Source organism: Mustela erminea, chromosome 12, assembly GCF_009829155.1.
Source record: "Mustela erminea isolate mMusErm1 chromosome 12, mMusErm1.Pri, whole genome shotgun sequence".
NCBI classification, from domain to species: Eukaryota; Metazoa; Chordata; class Mammalia; order Carnivora; family Mustelidae; genus Mustela; species Mustela erminea.
Genome location: NC_045625.1, coordinates 32,187,947 through 32,204,474, shown reverse-complemented (window position 1 = coordinate 32,204,474; position 16,528 = coordinate 32,187,947). Strand labels below are relative to the sequence as shown.

Below are 16,528 nucleotides of genomic sequence, written 5' to 3'. Positions count from 1 at the left end.
GAGCCTGACAGGGGGCTCGATCCCAGGACCCTGAGATCCCAGGCCCAACCCAGGAGCTGGTAAAGGAGGGAATCACATGTAAGGCACAAGAGAGGAAAAGAGAAGTTTAAGGCAGATGCTGATGGCTTTAAGCTACAAGGCTTTGGGAATAAGGACATGATACCATCAGCTGACCTAACCCTCTCTCTTTATAGTAGGAGACTCAGATAGGGCTAAGGATGTGCAGAGGCCACACAGCTAGTACCAGATTGCTGAACCCAGATCCCAGGGCTCCAGCTCTTCCTGGAAGGTAGACCAGAAGGCCACCATGGTCCTTGAAGTGGAAGGAAGAGGAACGCAAACCATGGTACAGGGAACCCTAAGTGTCTCGTTTCATCCCATAACCAGTCCATGGTCTGCCATTCCATCGCCATGTGACAGATGAGGAGCTGAGACCAGGAGACGCTAAGTGACCTGCCCAGGGTGGCCAACTAGTGCTAGAGCCTGGACATGAGCCACAGCCCATGTGACGCCAAGCCCAAAAGACTGTTCCTATTACAAGCTGACCAAGCACATTAGTGCCTCTGGGCTTCTGGACACAGCCTTATGGAATTCAATAAACATAGGGCAGTTGGTTTCATGCCATGACACAAACCCCATGCTTTCATCCCAGAGCCCCTGCCCAGCAGCCTCTGAGCCCCCCAGGGCCCACCTCACGCAAGCATCAGCACAGTCCTAGGGGGAAAGCGGAACTGTTACGGACGAGGACACTCAGGCTCCAGTGACAGGAAGTGGTTTGTCTCCCACCCAGCTGGGAGATGGCGGGGACAGGTGGGAAGCCAGGTCCCCTGAACCAGTGCCCCTTCCACCACTCCTTACTGGGAGCCACAGGTCCCTTCAGTGTGCTCCTGGCCTCTATGGGGTTGACGGCCTTGCTGACTGCAGGCACGTCCAAAGGTGGCGAAACACTGACTACACCTGCTTCCTCCGCATCCCCCAGCCCCGCAACATTCTACAAGTAGATTTGGGGGCTCGGTTGTAGGTACTTCCCTTATGTTCCCTCCAGAGTCTCAATACCTACCCTTAGACCCTTCCACCTCAGCTGACACACCTGCCTTCAAAGACTCCAGGCACCTTTAATCAGCAAGAATCATCTAGAATCTGGTCAAAATTCAGGTCCAGGGGTGGGGCCTGGGAGTGGGCCCTTTTGACACACTCCAAGGTGCTGCTGCTGGTCCAGGACCCTGTGGCTTTAGGGCATCTCTAGGCCAGCATTTTTCCCAGTCCCCTGATGATCAGAACTGTCCAAGGCGCTTGTTAAAAATCAGCTTCTCAGGCGTCCTCCCTAGGATGTGATCAGTGGACCTGGGAACCTGATTCTTAATTAATAAGCCCGTGCCCTGTCCCCACTCACCCCCTCCTCCCATAAGTCCTCCCACCAGGTTTGCCTGGGCAACTGCGGAATCCACCCCCCTCGTCTGATGCCCCAGGCCCCCAGCATGTCCACTGGGGTGATCTAGTCTCCACACCGGGGCATGGCTCAGCCCTCCGGCAGGGCGTCTCACCCACAGAGCCTGGCCAAGCTGACCAACTTGTGCCCATGTGCCTGAGACCACCCCCCCGCATTCCACGTTTCTTGTCCACGTTGCCTCTAACCTCTTGCCCTCTGAGCTTGCTGTCATTTTACACGTCTGTCCTCCTGGAGGGAGTTATTGCCTGGTTCCCTCTCCAGGTCCGCCCAGTCTCAACTTGTAAATCCCGACTCAACTGCACGTAATCTGCGGTCGTGCTGCTTACTAGCAGCTTGAGCTGTACCGTAAGTAGCGTGTGTGATTTATTTATCTAGAATGAATTATTTACATCCCGCATAGTTCCAGAAAGGGGTTGAGGCAGAGAAAGACACATCAGCAATGCGGCCATTGGGCTTACACGCTGGGAACCGATACTACTTTAGAGACCATGGTCTTGAATTAAAAATGGGGGTCAGAACCTTGAATTGAATCTTTTACCAGATGGACAGGAAGGATATGAGTTGGGTCGTTGGCAGGAACAGACTGGGAACCGCCATACGCTTGTCATACCCTTTGCCTCTGCTTCTGTGAAAACTCAACCCGGAAAGAGCAGCCATGGCTCTTCCGGCTGCCTTGGGCTGACTCTGCCTCTCTTGCAGGCTCTCTGTTTTAATTTCACTCTTCCAAATCACCTTCATGGTCTGTGACAGCTCGTTTCATCCACGTGACTTTGAATCTGGAGGCAAATGGAGACATTCATCTTCAAGGAATTCCCTGGCTGGGCCCTGGCGGGCACCTCAGACAGCAAAAAACACCAGTCCCAGTAATAGTAACCTTAGTCCATCGGGGGCGTACAGTCTGCAGAGTGCTTCCCCGCTGCTCTATGACCCTGTCTTGTCCAACGCTCTCCAAATAGCCCCAGAAGAAGGGCAGACCTCGCCCATTTCACAGATGAGTTCGGCGATGCTCCAGGAGCCTGCCGATTTGCCCAAGCCGGTTCTGGCAAGGAGAGACACGGGAGGGACGGCGACCCAGAGCATCGGGGCTTGACAACTCTGTTCTAGCTGTTGCCCCAAACTGCCTCTCCAAAACGTCCACCTGGGGCAGCAGCATTGGGCAGTGGGAGGGACACCGGTCTGCAAGAGCCCGGAAGAGTGTGAGTCAGGCATCGATCATGCTGTTTGAGTGAGGGAATGAATAAGGCCCACCCGTAATCCCTGCCTGGCCCATGGTGCGTGCCCTTAATATCCCTTCTCCCTCTCTCACACCCCCTCTTTCTCTTTCTTATGAATCCAGAAGGTGGAAGCATTTCATAGATTATTAATGCGCTAAATGGCCCCTCTGGAGACCAGCGCCAAGAAATGGCTCCAGCCCGGCCTGGATTCTTGGCCTCTGCTGTCTTTCTTAGAGAGCAGCCGCAGGAGTTTCCAGCTGTGCTCCATCGCACCGCACCTCCTGAATGGGCTCCGTCAGGTCCGTGGTTCTGGCCACCCAGCCACCCCTGGTGGGGTGGGTTTTGACCCCCGGGGTGGGGTTGAGAAGTGGGTGCTGTATGCAGCCTGAGTGTCTTGCTAAAGAACCCCCCCATCCTGCCCAGGATGCCTTGGTTTCAGGGTCTCTGATGCCAGAGCAAACCACCTTGGTTGTTGATGCAAAATAGGGTGATTTTACAACTCAGAGCTGTAATCGGAGATCGGCTTCAGGTGGAAAAGTCCTTTTCAGTGCAAGAGCCGCTGCTGCTCCGTAGTCCATAGGAGTGCTTTCACTTAAAGGGGAAAGCCTTCTGTGAGTCTCACAATGGCAGGAAACACAAGAGGTTGGTCCCACTTTACATCAGAGAAAAACAAGGCTGAGAGAGAGAAAATCAGACCAGATTTTGGTGGAGATGGCACTGGAGGGTGAGCCATGGGACCCAGGTTTGCTGTTACTCTGAGAACCTGGGCAAGGTCCTCTCCACGTTGGGCCTCGGTTTCTCAGTCTGTATAATGGGAACACTGGATCCCACCCTTGCCAAGACCCTACCAGCTCTGCCTTCTATGAATCTATCTCAAATTCCACAACCCACTGCTGAGTTTAAAGAATAAAAAAGCCCCCAAACCACCCCCCCAAAACCACAACCCTTCGACTTCTCAGGCAACCTACAGCTTTAATACGGTAATCACTTGAGACTATCAAGCCAGACAACAAAATTCCTGTTCCTGTGATGCAAATGGCATCGACCAGCAGTTTAGAGCTATGTCAGAATTCAGTAAATAGCAAAGGGCTTGATTGGGGGGGTTTTACTGATTTGGTTTTTTAAATGTCAAAACCAAGCATGATTTAGGTTTTGCAGAAAATCAAGTCCTAAATGTTCAGGGCCATAGTTGCCAACACTTCAACAAACACAGAGTCAACATTCCCCTGTCTGCGTGACCTCCTTCCTTCCACTCCTCGGCAAGAGCATCTCCAAGGATCCAGCCCCATCTCACAGGCCAAAATGCTCCTCCCCCTGGTCCTGGAGGGAGCACCGAGGCGCGGGATGGGCTGCCAAGGGGAGGCTGGGACAGTGCCAGGAGACGCGCATCTACAATTTAATATTTGCTGCGTGCCTTTTAAAGGACAGGCTCCGCGGGATATGGTTCTTGACGAAACAGTGTTTGCGTTTTCCTGCCGTTTTCCTGCAAGCGGCCCTTTATCCCTTCAGGAATCTGCCTTTATTTTCATCAGCGAGACTATTTCTGTCTGCCAGCTGAAGCAGCTATCACCTAGCTTCCAAAGAAGGAGGGAGTTTTGTGCTGGTCTCTGAGGATGTCAGCCTCCTCTCGCTGCCTCTCTTGTACCTTGCCTGGGCTCTGCCAGCATCTCTGGTTTAAGCTGCCCTTCCTTCATTCCTGCCCTCCACGCCCCCGCGCTTGACTTGGCCCCACATTCTCCTGCCTTTCCCCAGGCCCCATTCTCGCAAAAGGACAGACTAGGTTGGGGGGAGGTCAGCAGAACTGCTCCAGGAAAGTGCAAGGTATGGTCAAAAGCCAAACCCCCTTTAGAATGCTGAAGACAGGATTCTGGGGGGGTCTGGAACAAAGTCAAAGAACAACATGGGGTCCAGAGAGAGGAGATGTGGAGTGAGACGCAGCCGGAGGCCGTTTAGGGTCTCCCTCTGCCTTCCTTTACCAAGGGACTACAGGTGGAGAAACACTCCTTCAGGTCCGGTGGGCTCCGATGATCTGCCCTCCTCATTCGAGACGGGACTGAGCCTAGAAGGCAGGCATCCAGGTCTCTGTCAGCAAGTACTCCCCAGCACCCCTCAGCACAGGAGCCAGGCCAGCGCCAAGCCCCAGGGCGCAAGGCTGAATGAGAGAAGACCCTGGCCTCAGGCAGCGTCAGGCCAGGCCGGACCCAGGCACAGGGCCTCACGCCATGGCAGGGGGCTGTGGGTAGGATAACACAGCGCAAGGAATGGGGGATGTCACAGGAAAAAGGGCAGCAAACTGCACCAGAAGGAAGGAACACAGTCTTTCCTGCCAGGTGGAGAGACCCCTGTCTGGGCCTGGGGACACGAGGGAGCAAGAGGAAGGTGGGGAGCAGGGCGGGGTGACCGAGCACCCTCTGACCACACCTGGGACTGTGGGCTTCATCCTGGCAGCTCTGGCATATTTGCCCTGCTGTCTCCTCCATGCCTTTGTCCCCAAAGGGGCTGCACAGCCCAAAGTTCTGGAGCCCGGGAGCACTTCTGAGAGCCCCTGGCGCCCCAGGCCTTCGAGTCCCAGGGTTTGGGAGGTGAAGGTGCATCAGAAATCACCCGGCCTCTCCAAGAACTAATTGCATCTAAGTCTTCGGGGCTGTGGGCACTGAAATGGCAGTGGGGGTGACGAGTAGGTCTATGCCCTTAAGACATTTGCTGAGTCCCTCAGCCTGGACCCAACGAGTGGAGCCTGGGAATGGGTATTAGCAAAGTCCCATCCACAGCCCCCAGAAGTGACCCTTATGACATAGTTTGAGAGCCTGCAATCTGGTCTATGATTACTCTCTATATTAGATCTCCCCAGCAGCAGGCCTGGATGAGACCGGAACGTTCGGGCAACTTTGGGTAACAGGGAACCCCCTACTTCACAGCCAGGCGGCTGGCGCCATGCTGGATGCCTCCAGCGATAAGGGCTTGCTCGCAGAAAGTGGAGGCTCCCTCCTCACTAAGCAGCCATTGCTCCTGCATCTCCCACCGACATCACTAAGAACCGGCAACATCTCTCACAGAGCCACGAGGGTCTGGAGGTGCAGACTCTGGTGTGTCCTTCAGTCTGAACATGCCATTCCCACAGTCAGACCCTGCCCCTCCCCAGACGCCTGCCAGCCTGTGCCCTAATAGGCCCTTGCCAGGGAGGTCCAGCTCTGACCAGCCCAGGGAGGGACAGAGTCTGCACGTCACAGCCTGGACTCTTAAGATGGTCCTTGCACCTAGCTGGAGGAGCCAATGCTCCCAGTGGCCGAGTGACTCACATCATGACTTAAACAATATTAGGTTCTCGACGCAGCAACCAGGAATCAAGAAGCCCGGCAAAAGGCAAAAGTTAAATTTAACTGATTTTGGCACCAGGCTGAATTTTCACCCCTCTGTCGCGCGAATCCCTATTTTTGTGGCACGAGGAAACAGAAACAAGTGATTACACATTCCAGGCTGTCTCTGTCCAGCAAGCATTGTTCCCCCAAAGGGCAGTCAGAGCTCCTTTTCAATTACACAAATTACATGCATTTTCCCATTTGCGGAACTCTGTTTGGGAGCCCAGTTTTGAATAAGTTAAGGGAGTCATTGAATCCCTTGAGTGAATGGAGGCCCACTCCTCCAGCCCCTGCACCATCTCCACAAGCTAGCTCAGCCTCTCAGAGGTGGGGAGGGGGCCCAGAGGTCCCCAGAGTCTGCCTTCCCGGAACGTAGAGGGAGGCAGAAGCTCCAAGGCTCCTTCCTATCAAGATCTCGGTCTTTGCAGCTCTACATCCCTCGGCTGGCTCCGCAGCCTGGGGGACGTCTACTCTCCTGGGCTCAGCCTATGATTCTGCCTCTGAGGTCCCTAGAGCTCTCCAAACTGCCAGGCACCATCCAGTTCCCTGTCCCTTGGCACCCCCGTGAGCGTGCAGCAGGAGCCCTTGACCTCATGCAGTCTGAGAGTGGATGTCTAGGGTGTGTGTTTGGGGTGGGGGGCATTGTAGCAATGCAGACTGAGCCTGTGGCAGTGGGGACCAGGAATCTGCATTCCCTCCTGCGACCTCCACCTCCCCAGGGTCACGTCCATGTGGAAGGAAACTTGCCATGGAGGGGTTTCAGGCTCCACAGCCTGCGCCCTGCATTTAGCTCAGTTCAGCACTCAGTGAGGACCTGCTGGGTGCCGGGCCCTGTGCTAGGCACTGGGAACTGGGGGATGAAGAAAATGGGGGCCCCTGGTCCCCCAAGAAGCTTGTATTCTAGTACAGAACACCTAAAAAGTGAATAAACTGTTTCCCATGAAATGTAATTCCTTTACTGACAAAATATCGTATGCAACAGAAGTGACGTAGAACCATGTTTCCCGAATTTCTCTTCGTCATGACTCTCCTGAAAAGCCATTGTAGATATGTTTTCCTAACCCTGCACCACTCATGAAATTTTAATGCCGCAGATACTATAGATCTACTTATGGGGGCGCCTAGGTGGCTCAGTGGGTTGAAGCCTCTGCCTTCAGCTCGGGCCATGATCCCGGGGTCCTGGGATTGAGCCCCGCACCGGGCTCTCTGCTCAACACGGAGGCTGCTTCCTCCTCTCTGCCTGCCTCTCTGCCTACTTGTGATCTCTGTCAAATAAATAAATAAAATATATATTTTTTAAATCTACTTATGTACTGTATATATCTCTGTGCTTTTTACATAAAAAAGAGTAGGCTGTTTTGCCCCCTCCCCACAAGAACCAACTCAGGAGATGGCTTTCATAGAGCAGGCTTTATTGAGGAAGAAGCCATTAACTTACCCTGGGGCTATGGGAGGCACAGAAGGAAAGGGATCAGGAAAGGTATCCCAGAGGAAGAGGTAATTACCCAGGGTATTGAAGGCTGAGCAGAAGTTCCTTAAAACAGAGAAGGGACTTGGCATGAAACCTCCTTTGCTGGGAAACTTGTGCTCCACCATCTTCCCAGAACCCCTCCTTCCTGTGGTAGTCAGCCTTCAAGATGGGCCCCAGCAATTTTCACCTCCCACTGCAGCTTGTTTAGGCCTCTCACACGATAAATAAGAGCTAATTTGTATGACCAAGAGCATAAGGCATAAACGAGTGTGCAACTTCTGAAGCAAGGTCCTAAAAGAATTTTCCACCCTGCCTTGGTCTCTAGATGGGTAGCTTTGGGGGAAACTAGCTACTGTGCCATGAGGACACTCTAGCGGCCTTATGGAGAGAACTGCAGGAGAGACACCGACGGGCCCCCATTGTGAGGGAGCCGCCTGGGGAGGGGGGGCTGATCCTCCAGTCCTAAAAAACCAGTCCCAGTCAAACCCTCAGACGATGCTACAGCCCAATCTCCGAATCTTCCAGCTAGATCCCAAACATCACGGAGCAGACGTAAGCCATCCTCTGGGTCTGAAATTTCTGACCCAAGGAAATAATGCAGTAATGATTACTGTTGTTTTAAGCCGCTAAATCTGGGCATGAGTCATTACACAGTGATAACTAACACAGTCCCGTCTTCGGAACTCGGTCTCCTGTCTTGTCAGCTTCTCCAAGCTGGAGGCCTTCCTTGCTCATGCTGAGGCCGGTTGGCTCTGGTTCGCAAGCCAGGAGTTTCTAACATTGTACTCGCTCCGGCAGCTCCTCAGAGAATTCTGAAGGGTAAACCATTCCAAGTGAGGATATGGAAAGGCCCGGAAGCTCCCTGGCTTCCTCTCTGGGCAGGGACCCTCCTCGGAACTTGGCCTGCCGTGTCTGAGCAAAATGCCCATCTGCGCGGAGGTCTTCCCAGCCTCTGTCCCTTCCTTCCTCCCTCCATCTCTCTGATCATTCAACAGACATACAATAAGGTCTGTGGAGTGTTAAGCACCAGGAAAAACAGGAGGAACTCAGGCCCAGCTTCCGTTCTTATGGAGCTCACAGCTCGGAGCTTACATGCCCCCGACACGTGCAAAGCCCTAAGACAGGGACAGGCCAAGGGCACGATGGGTGGGCTATGCATGTGTTCTGCTAGGAGTAAATGCAGGGAAGTGACAAAAATAATTTTTCTAGAGGGGCTACCTTAGAGATAATAGTAAGGAAAAGCTTCTTGGAAAAGGCAGCTTTTAAGCTGAGTCTCCGAGGGTGGGTGACACACTGGGCATGAGGAGAATGGGGCATCTCAGGCGGGGGATGGGGGGCAGGGAACCATGTGGCTGGAAATACCCAGAATGCTGAGGCGTTGAGGTATTCAACTCAGGGAGCAGAAGGAGGCAGGTACAAGAAGGAGCACTTAGTGCTTAGGATGGGCCAGGCCCGGCTCTAACCACAATCCCATCCCTGAATCCATAGAGCGGTCCTATGAGATCAGTCCTCTCCCGCCCCGGATTCTACAGGTGAGGGGCTAAGGCTCAGAGGATCAGTGCCCAGCCCAGCTGCACAGGGAGTGGAGTGTGTTCCTCAGTATTCAGGAAAGGAAGCTCAAAGACAGAAAAAGGGACCCGGCCAAGGTCTCCCAGCTGTTTGCAGGCACCTCGAGGCTCGAAGCCAGGGGAGTGGCTGGCGCTGGGTCCCAGGCACGAGCTTAGGTTTGCATCACAGCACCCCAAGCTGCTCTTCTGGCCTCCTCTCCTGTTGCATCCACCCACACTCAGCGTGGCCCACTCAGGCCACCACAAGTGACTCACTGCTCCCCAGGCCCACATACTCCCCCACCTCCCGCATCAGAGCGCCCCATTTCCTCGGCTGGCAACGCTCTCCTCCACGGCTCCAGCTGTCCAGCGTCCCCTCTCCTCCTTCCCAGCCAGCTCCACGTCGCTCCTCTGGGAAGCCTTCCTTGACCGTGGGCTGAGAGGGCCAGGACCTCACCCCTTCTTCCTCATACCTCAGTCACGGGTAGCTCCGGCCTCCCTCTGGGCCGTGAGATTGGGGCTCTACCTCCAGCTTCTCATGCAAGCAGGGCCAGATTCCTTGAGCTCCTCAGTCAACAGGAATGCAGGGAAACCTGATCCCGCTGTGGTCAGGCTTCGATGGCCTCCTCATTCTCACCCCGGCTCCCCACTGACCCGTCCTCTGCTCCCTGAATGAGCCAAGTTCTTCCCCAGCACAGGCCATCTGCATTGACCATTCCAGCCACCCAACCCGCTCCTTCTCATGCTACAGATCTCAGCTCAAATGTCACCTCTGCCAAGAGGCACTCCCCGACTGCCTTGGGACGGTCACCACTAGTCCCATCACTCTGCCTATTTCCGTCCTGGCTGTTTCCTACCATAGGCTCAGTTCGAGACTCCCTGAGTTTAAATCCTTGCTCTGTTACCTATGTGCTGAGGATCCCTGTGCCAGTCACTAGGCTTCTGCATGCCCAGGTTTTCTGGTTTATAAAATGAGGGTGACAATACTGGCCATAGCACAGAGCAGGTGCAAGGAGTGAATCAATGCAAAGAAGTGCTCAGAACAGCACCTAGTAGGTTCTAAGTCTGGCACACGTACGACATCAGTGTCGGCTCTTTGTAGGGTGACCTGTTCACTTGCTCGCTGCCTGCCTCCCTCCTAGCACACAGGCTCTGAACAGGTAGACGCCCGCCCTGTCCTGTCAGCACTGTCCCCAGAGTCTACCAAAACCCCAGGTGCAGAATAAGCTGCCCATTCTCTCTGCCGCACGGCCGGATGGCCCAAGCAAAGACATAAACACACGACGTGGGTCACCTCTCATCTTTCCACGCCCTTCTTCTCCCGTTCCAAACAACACCTGACACTAGTGAGTTTTGCCTCCATCAGCCCATGCCCTCCCTGGCTGGCTGGTGTAGGACCTTAGCCAGTGCAAAGAGTGCACCCTGGCCAGGAACCCAGGCAAAGCCCTGTGTGCAGTGTTTGGGGAGGGGGGGTGTCTTGATGCACAAGGCCATGTCAGTGGGGGAGGGGGGCTCAGCAGCAAGTAGAGAAAGGCCCATCTGATCAGGGAACAGTGAGAGCAGGGCTCAGAGGCCCGAAGGTGCAAGATGCCTTTGGGGAAAGGGCGGGCGGTAGGTCGGGAGGGGCCGAGGCATGGACAGAGTGGCAGGGACAGAAGAGGACACTGGGCAGGCAGACCGGCTGGACAGTGGTGACAGAGTCAGGCTAGGATGTCATTAAAAGATTCCAAACACACAGTGGGGGTGTTGGGGCTACCCCATGGAGACCCACCGTGTGGGCCTTGCCACCACCAGCCCGGAGGAGGGGGTCAGGCCAGGCAGTGGGGTGGCAGGGGCCTGGGCAATCAATCCTCCAGAGAAGAGTCAGGGAGTCCTGACCTGGGCAACTTAGGAGCTATGTTGTACCAGGAGTCATTCCTGCAGAAGACTGGTGGCTAAGGACAATCCCCCAACCAAAGGCGACCTGGACCTTACCTGCACCAGATTCCAGCCTTGGAGGGACTCCGCAATGATGGATGTAACGGATGGACAGACTCCTCCAAACACCATCAAGTGGTTCGGCCCATATTTTATTGCATCGTAGAAGGCTTTCAACCCTTTCGCATTATCACACTAGAGAGCAAGAGACAGAAAGAGGAACCCAAATTAGAAACAGCTTTCCCCAGGGACAGGGGCCCAACGGTGGATTCACACAAACAAATTTCCTCATGGGAAACCGGCTGGGTTTCAGCTCCCCCCTTGGGAGGCCTCTCTCGAAGCCAGCCCTGGGCCCAGAAGACATCACGAATGTGATGTTGGTACCCCCCATCCCAGCTCTCTTCCCACTGAGCACCCTCCCAATCCAGGACCTGTGCCTCTGTGGCTATCTCCCTGCTCTGCACACTGAGGAAAGGGCCCCCAAAATGTCTCCCTCTGGGGTCTCCACCCTCCTGCAGTCATTTACATGTTAAAAGGGCACAAATCCACACCCATTAGAATGTCTAGCATCAAAAAAGCACAAAATGTAAGTGTTGGCCAGGAAGCCAAGACACGCAGAGAAATGGGGATGCTGGTGCTTTGCTGGGGGGAATGTACAATGTAGTATTGCAGAACCCCAAAACCTTCAACAGGATTACTGTACGAGCCGGCATTCTGCTGCTGGGTAGACAGCCCAAGATCCGGGAGCCAAAGAACCAGAAGCAGGGACTCCAAGACGTATCTGCACACCCACGTTCATAGCAACACGATTCACAATCGCCCAAAGGGGAAAACAACCCAAATATCCTTCAAGAGATGAAGGGATAAACGAAATGCGGCACAGACACACAACGGAGTATTTTTCAGCAGTAAAAAGGAAGGAGTCTCTGACGCGTGCTACAACACAGAGGAACCTTGATGACATTATGCTAAGTGAAATAAGCCAGATGCAAAAGGACAGCTATTGTAGGATTCCACTTAGATGAGGTCTCTCGAGGAGTCAAATTCATAAAGACAGAAAGCAGAACGGTGGTTGCTGGGGGCTGGGGGAGAAGGGCATGGGGAATCAGTGTTTAACGGGGAGGATGGGAACGTTCTGGAGATGGATGGCGGTGATGGTCACTGAGAACCAAGGGAAGGTACCTGATGCCATTCCACTGTGCACTTAACGAATGGTTAAAGTGGTTAATCTTATGTTCTGCATAATTTATCACAATAAAAAAAGAAGGAAGAAGAGGAGGAGGAAAAAGGGGAGGAAGAAAAGGAGGAGGCGGGACGCCTGGGTGGCTCAGTTGGTTAAGCAGCTGCCTTCGGCTCGGGTCATGATCCCAGCGTCCTGGGATCGAGTCCCACATTGGGCTCCTTGCTCGGCGGGGAGCCTGCTTCTCCCTCTGCCTCTGCCTGCCATTCTGTCTGCCTGTGCTCACTCTCTCTCCCTCTCTCTCTCTGACAAATAAATAAAATCTTTAAAAAAAAAAAAGAAGAGGAGGAGGAGGAAAATCTAGAAGGAAGAATTCGCTCAGCAAACACTTGCCACGCACTGTCGTGTTTAGTCCGGGGCTGGGTACTTAGGTAACATACAAGTTGTACCCGGCCCCCTGCCCAGGTGCTTGCATTGTAGAGTGGAAACCTGAGCCGTAAAACAGATCCCAGCAACCCAATATGGAAATGAACCCGGACAAATGTCCTCAAATGTTACTGACTTCCACCTGCACCTCCATCACTCAAGCCGTGTCATCATCTCTTCCCTGCATAGTTGCAGTGGTGCCTAGGCTGGGCTTCTTGTTTCCCTGGGGGTCCGGGTAAGCCTGCTCACCACCCAGCCGCCTTCTGGGGGGTGCTGTGTAAAACATAAACCAGTCCTTCTGGCAATCTTGCTTTCCGTGCACTTAAAGCCCACCGCCTCAGCAGAATGTTGAGTCTCAAAAAGTTAAAAACATAATGCTCATGAAAACTGAGATGGGGTACATGTCAAGCTTTTATTTAACTCATTAACAAGGGGATCTGCAGGATGACAAAACAGATTCAAAAGGAAACTTGAGAGACCAGGATTTTTATAGTGGAAGGAAAAGTAAGAATAAGGTCAGATTGCCAAATCAGGTACAAAACTGGTTAATGTCCTATAGGGCAATAAAAGAAACCTTTGGAGACAGAAAAGAAAATCCCTACAGATTGGCACATCATGTCAGTTGTAGAGAATTATAAAGTGTCTAGGGCTTAAATTTCCCCAGTTAGATGACTCTTAGGCAGGGAAGCTAGAAGAGGCTCTAGGTGTTAGGCTAACTGGTTATCTAATAACTGTTTTCTATTATTTACAAGTTTGATATCAGAGTCTGAACCCTCCCTATCATCATGGATACAAGAAGCCACAAGGTCCAATCCGGCCTCCCACTCTGACCTCTCTTCCCTCGACTCTCTCCCTTGCTCATCAACTACAGCTCATCCAGCCTCCTTTCTGCTCCTTAAAATGGAAAGCAATTTCCTTCCTGCCTCTGGGCCTTTGCACTTGCTGTTTTCTTTGCCAGCAACAATATTCCCTTGGTTCTCAGCATGATTCACTCCTTCTTATCATCCAGGTCTCAGCATAGCTGTTACCTCCTCACAGACCTCATCACTGTCCCCCATCCAAAATGTCCCCCACCACCAGCCTCACCCTAACATGCCACCTTATTTATTGCCCTAAGGCGGTTCTTAAAATTATCTGAAATCATCCTGTTTTTTGTTGCCTGTAGATTGACTGACCTCCTGACTAGAATGTAATCCCCTGAAGGCAAGATTTTTGTCACTGTTTATCACATCTGATGCCCCCTGAGCAGGGGGAGGAGAGGGGTTGAGCTCTGGACACCTGGGGATGGCAGCAAAGGGCCTAGACAAGGGCTGAGGGGCCACGCAAGGGTGCTGGATTGCAGCCTGCAGAGATTTGGGAAATAATGTCACTTTAAAAGTTAAATTTAATTTTAAAAATGACCATGCCAAATTTTTTTGCCAAGAAAGAAAGAGAGAGAGAAAAACAAAGAGTGGGAAGGAAGGGGGAAGGGAGAGAAGAAAAACTAAGTTCTTATTGTTTCCTGGGGCCCTCTAGTTAATGTCCCCATTCCTTGACTGAAAGCCACATTCTCCAACCTCAGCACAACACGGCAGATATAACACAGCAGGTCATGTTTTAATGGTTTCTACCATGATTTCCTGAATCATTTCCCATTTTAATACATTCCTGTAACGATTTTAGCTTGTTTTCTAATCTATAGCTAATGACAATGATAATATAATACTGCAAGATTTATAATCAAAGTTGCATGAACATAATATTAGCAACAACGAACTTACTTGTTTGCTCTGCAAACATTTCCCCGGCCCCTTGTCTGGGCAAGATTCTGTAATGATGATATTGTCCTGACTTCTCACAAATACACAGCTTCTGAATGTCAGCTCAAGAACAGGAGAATATTTGACAACCAGTATTTGAACTGATGGAACCTTCTAATGTTTGCAAATGTTTATTTGACTCCGTTTTCACCAGGCTGGGTGTGGACGGCAGAATTTTGGCCCCCATGACCTGTGCCTTTGCTCTTACTCTCACGAATAATTATGTTACATGCAAAACCTGGGCAGATATTAAGGTTTCTTATCAGCTGACCTCAAAGAATTATCCAGGTGAACTATGTAATCACACAAGCCCTGAAAAGCAGAGATCTTTTCTGCTGGTAGCCAGAGTGAAATCAGAGGTTCCAAGCACGAGATACATTCAGTGTGTCTGTTGGCTCAAAGATGAAGGGGGCCACAGGTCAAGGAAACGGGGGCTTCAGTCCTACAATCAAAAAGACTTGGCTCTTCTCCAGGTGAGCCTCCAGTTAAGAATCCTGCCCAGCTAACACTTTGATTTTCCACCTTCTGAAGTCCCGAGCAGAGGGCCCAACACAATCACACAGTGCCCGGGCGTCTGACCCCTGTGAGCGAGGTTGTGGCGTAAACCACGAAATCTACGATCCTCTGTTAGGGCAGCAACAGGAAACTCACACGGTGCAGTAAAAGGAGAAAAGTAAGAATAACAGAGTGAGGTTTTCCTTAAAGATAAGTGTATTCCATTTTAAAAACCATCCTTAATTTATAGATCCTTCCTAGTTTTTGTGATACTGAAATGTTTTGTTATAAAATTACAGATGATGGGAGGGTTTTGTTCTTAGTGTCCTGATGTGACAAAATAACGTGTTTTGTTTTTTTTTTTAAAGATTTTATTTCAGAGAGTGATGAGGAGCAGGGGGAGCAGCAGGCAGAGGGAGGAGCAGGCTCTCTGCTGAGCAGGGAGCCCGATGCAGGGCTTGATCCCAGGGCTCTGAGATCATGACCTGAGCCAAAGGCAGATGCTTAACCAGCTGAGCCACCCAGAAGCCCCCAAAATAAATCATGTGGTTTTTTTTTTTTTAATCTAAGTTTTTCTTCCATGGCCCTTCCACGCTGCGCTCTAAGTTAGCTTTTACTGATGTGTGAAATCCAAACACGTGGGCATCACTCATCTAGCCAGCCCTGTATCCTCATTTTCGGATGCACACCGAGGACCAGAGGTCACAGTCCTATCAGGACTGGGAAAGGGTTTTCACGAGTCCCAGTTCAGAGGTTCTCAATAATCTGAACTCACCTCACCAGGCCAACAGGATGTTAAAGCTAGCAGTGTTCTGGGAAGGACCACTTCCCCCAGGATACTGCTTCCAGCTTCAGTGCTGTGGACCTGAGGCAGGATAAGCCGCCTCCTGGACACCAAGCACACTATTTCGGCTGCCCTGCAGGGAACACGTTGATAGCGACTAGCAAATAAGAATCACACGGACCTATCTGTCCCATTTTAGCAGCTATGCTTCCTCGTCTTTATTTCTGATACTGTATCTTTGTGCCTGGTACCAATAGTGTCCTAATTAGAGAGACTTTCCAGCCAACCAAAGCTGAGTCTTTGTGGCTAGACCAGCTTGGAACTTGTCAGGCTGAGCCCCTTGGGCACCTAGGACCCAGCAGAGACGTGGAGCCAGCGAGGGGGCCTCTGGGCTCTCTGCCTTCACTTCAGCCAGAGCTCTCCGTGTATCTCTCCTGTCTTCAGCATCCAGGTTCCCTGTGCTACTTAATTGGAGAAAGGGATTCTACTGCTAGCAGCATGAAGTGCCTGGAAACCAGGGAGGGAAGGACCCCAGAGGTTCTTGCCGGTGTATGATTTTTGTCTTTGGCCTAGGAAGGGCAGGCAAGTGCCCCAGAGGCGAGGCTCAGTGAGCCAGTTGCTTGAGCACGCTCCCTCAAAGCTGACCCACTGCACATGGGTTTGGCTGATAATCAATTTGCCAAATCACCAGGGGAATTTCTCTAAGTGTGAGTTTCCTGAGGGACTCCTCACAGACACTTCACTCGGCCATTTCAGGAGGATTCGTCCTTCCGGCTCCGGTGAAAGTCAATTTCACCTGTATTTCACATTTCAGTCCCTCCTAAAGGCTGCACCCAGAGACGTCCCCCGAATGCCTGTGTATTACCGTCCTCTTCTTGCAGATCCT

The 16,528-nt window shown here is 52.2% G+C and overlaps 1 protein-coding gene across 1 annotated transcript in view; it reads right to left on the bottom strand.

Annotated features, from left to right (window-relative positions):
• Positions 1-16,528, bottom strand: part of GABBR2 (gamma-aminobutyric acid type B receptor subunit 2) — a 340,230-nt gene that overhangs the window by 221,976 nt on the left and 101,726 nt on the right. Inside the window, exon 2 of the mRNA XM_032308333.1 lies at positions 11,016-11,153. Coding sequence (XP_032164224.1) covers positions 11,016-11,153 — 138 coding nt within the window. The remainder of the gene's footprint in view (positions 1-11,015; positions 11,154-16,528) is intronic.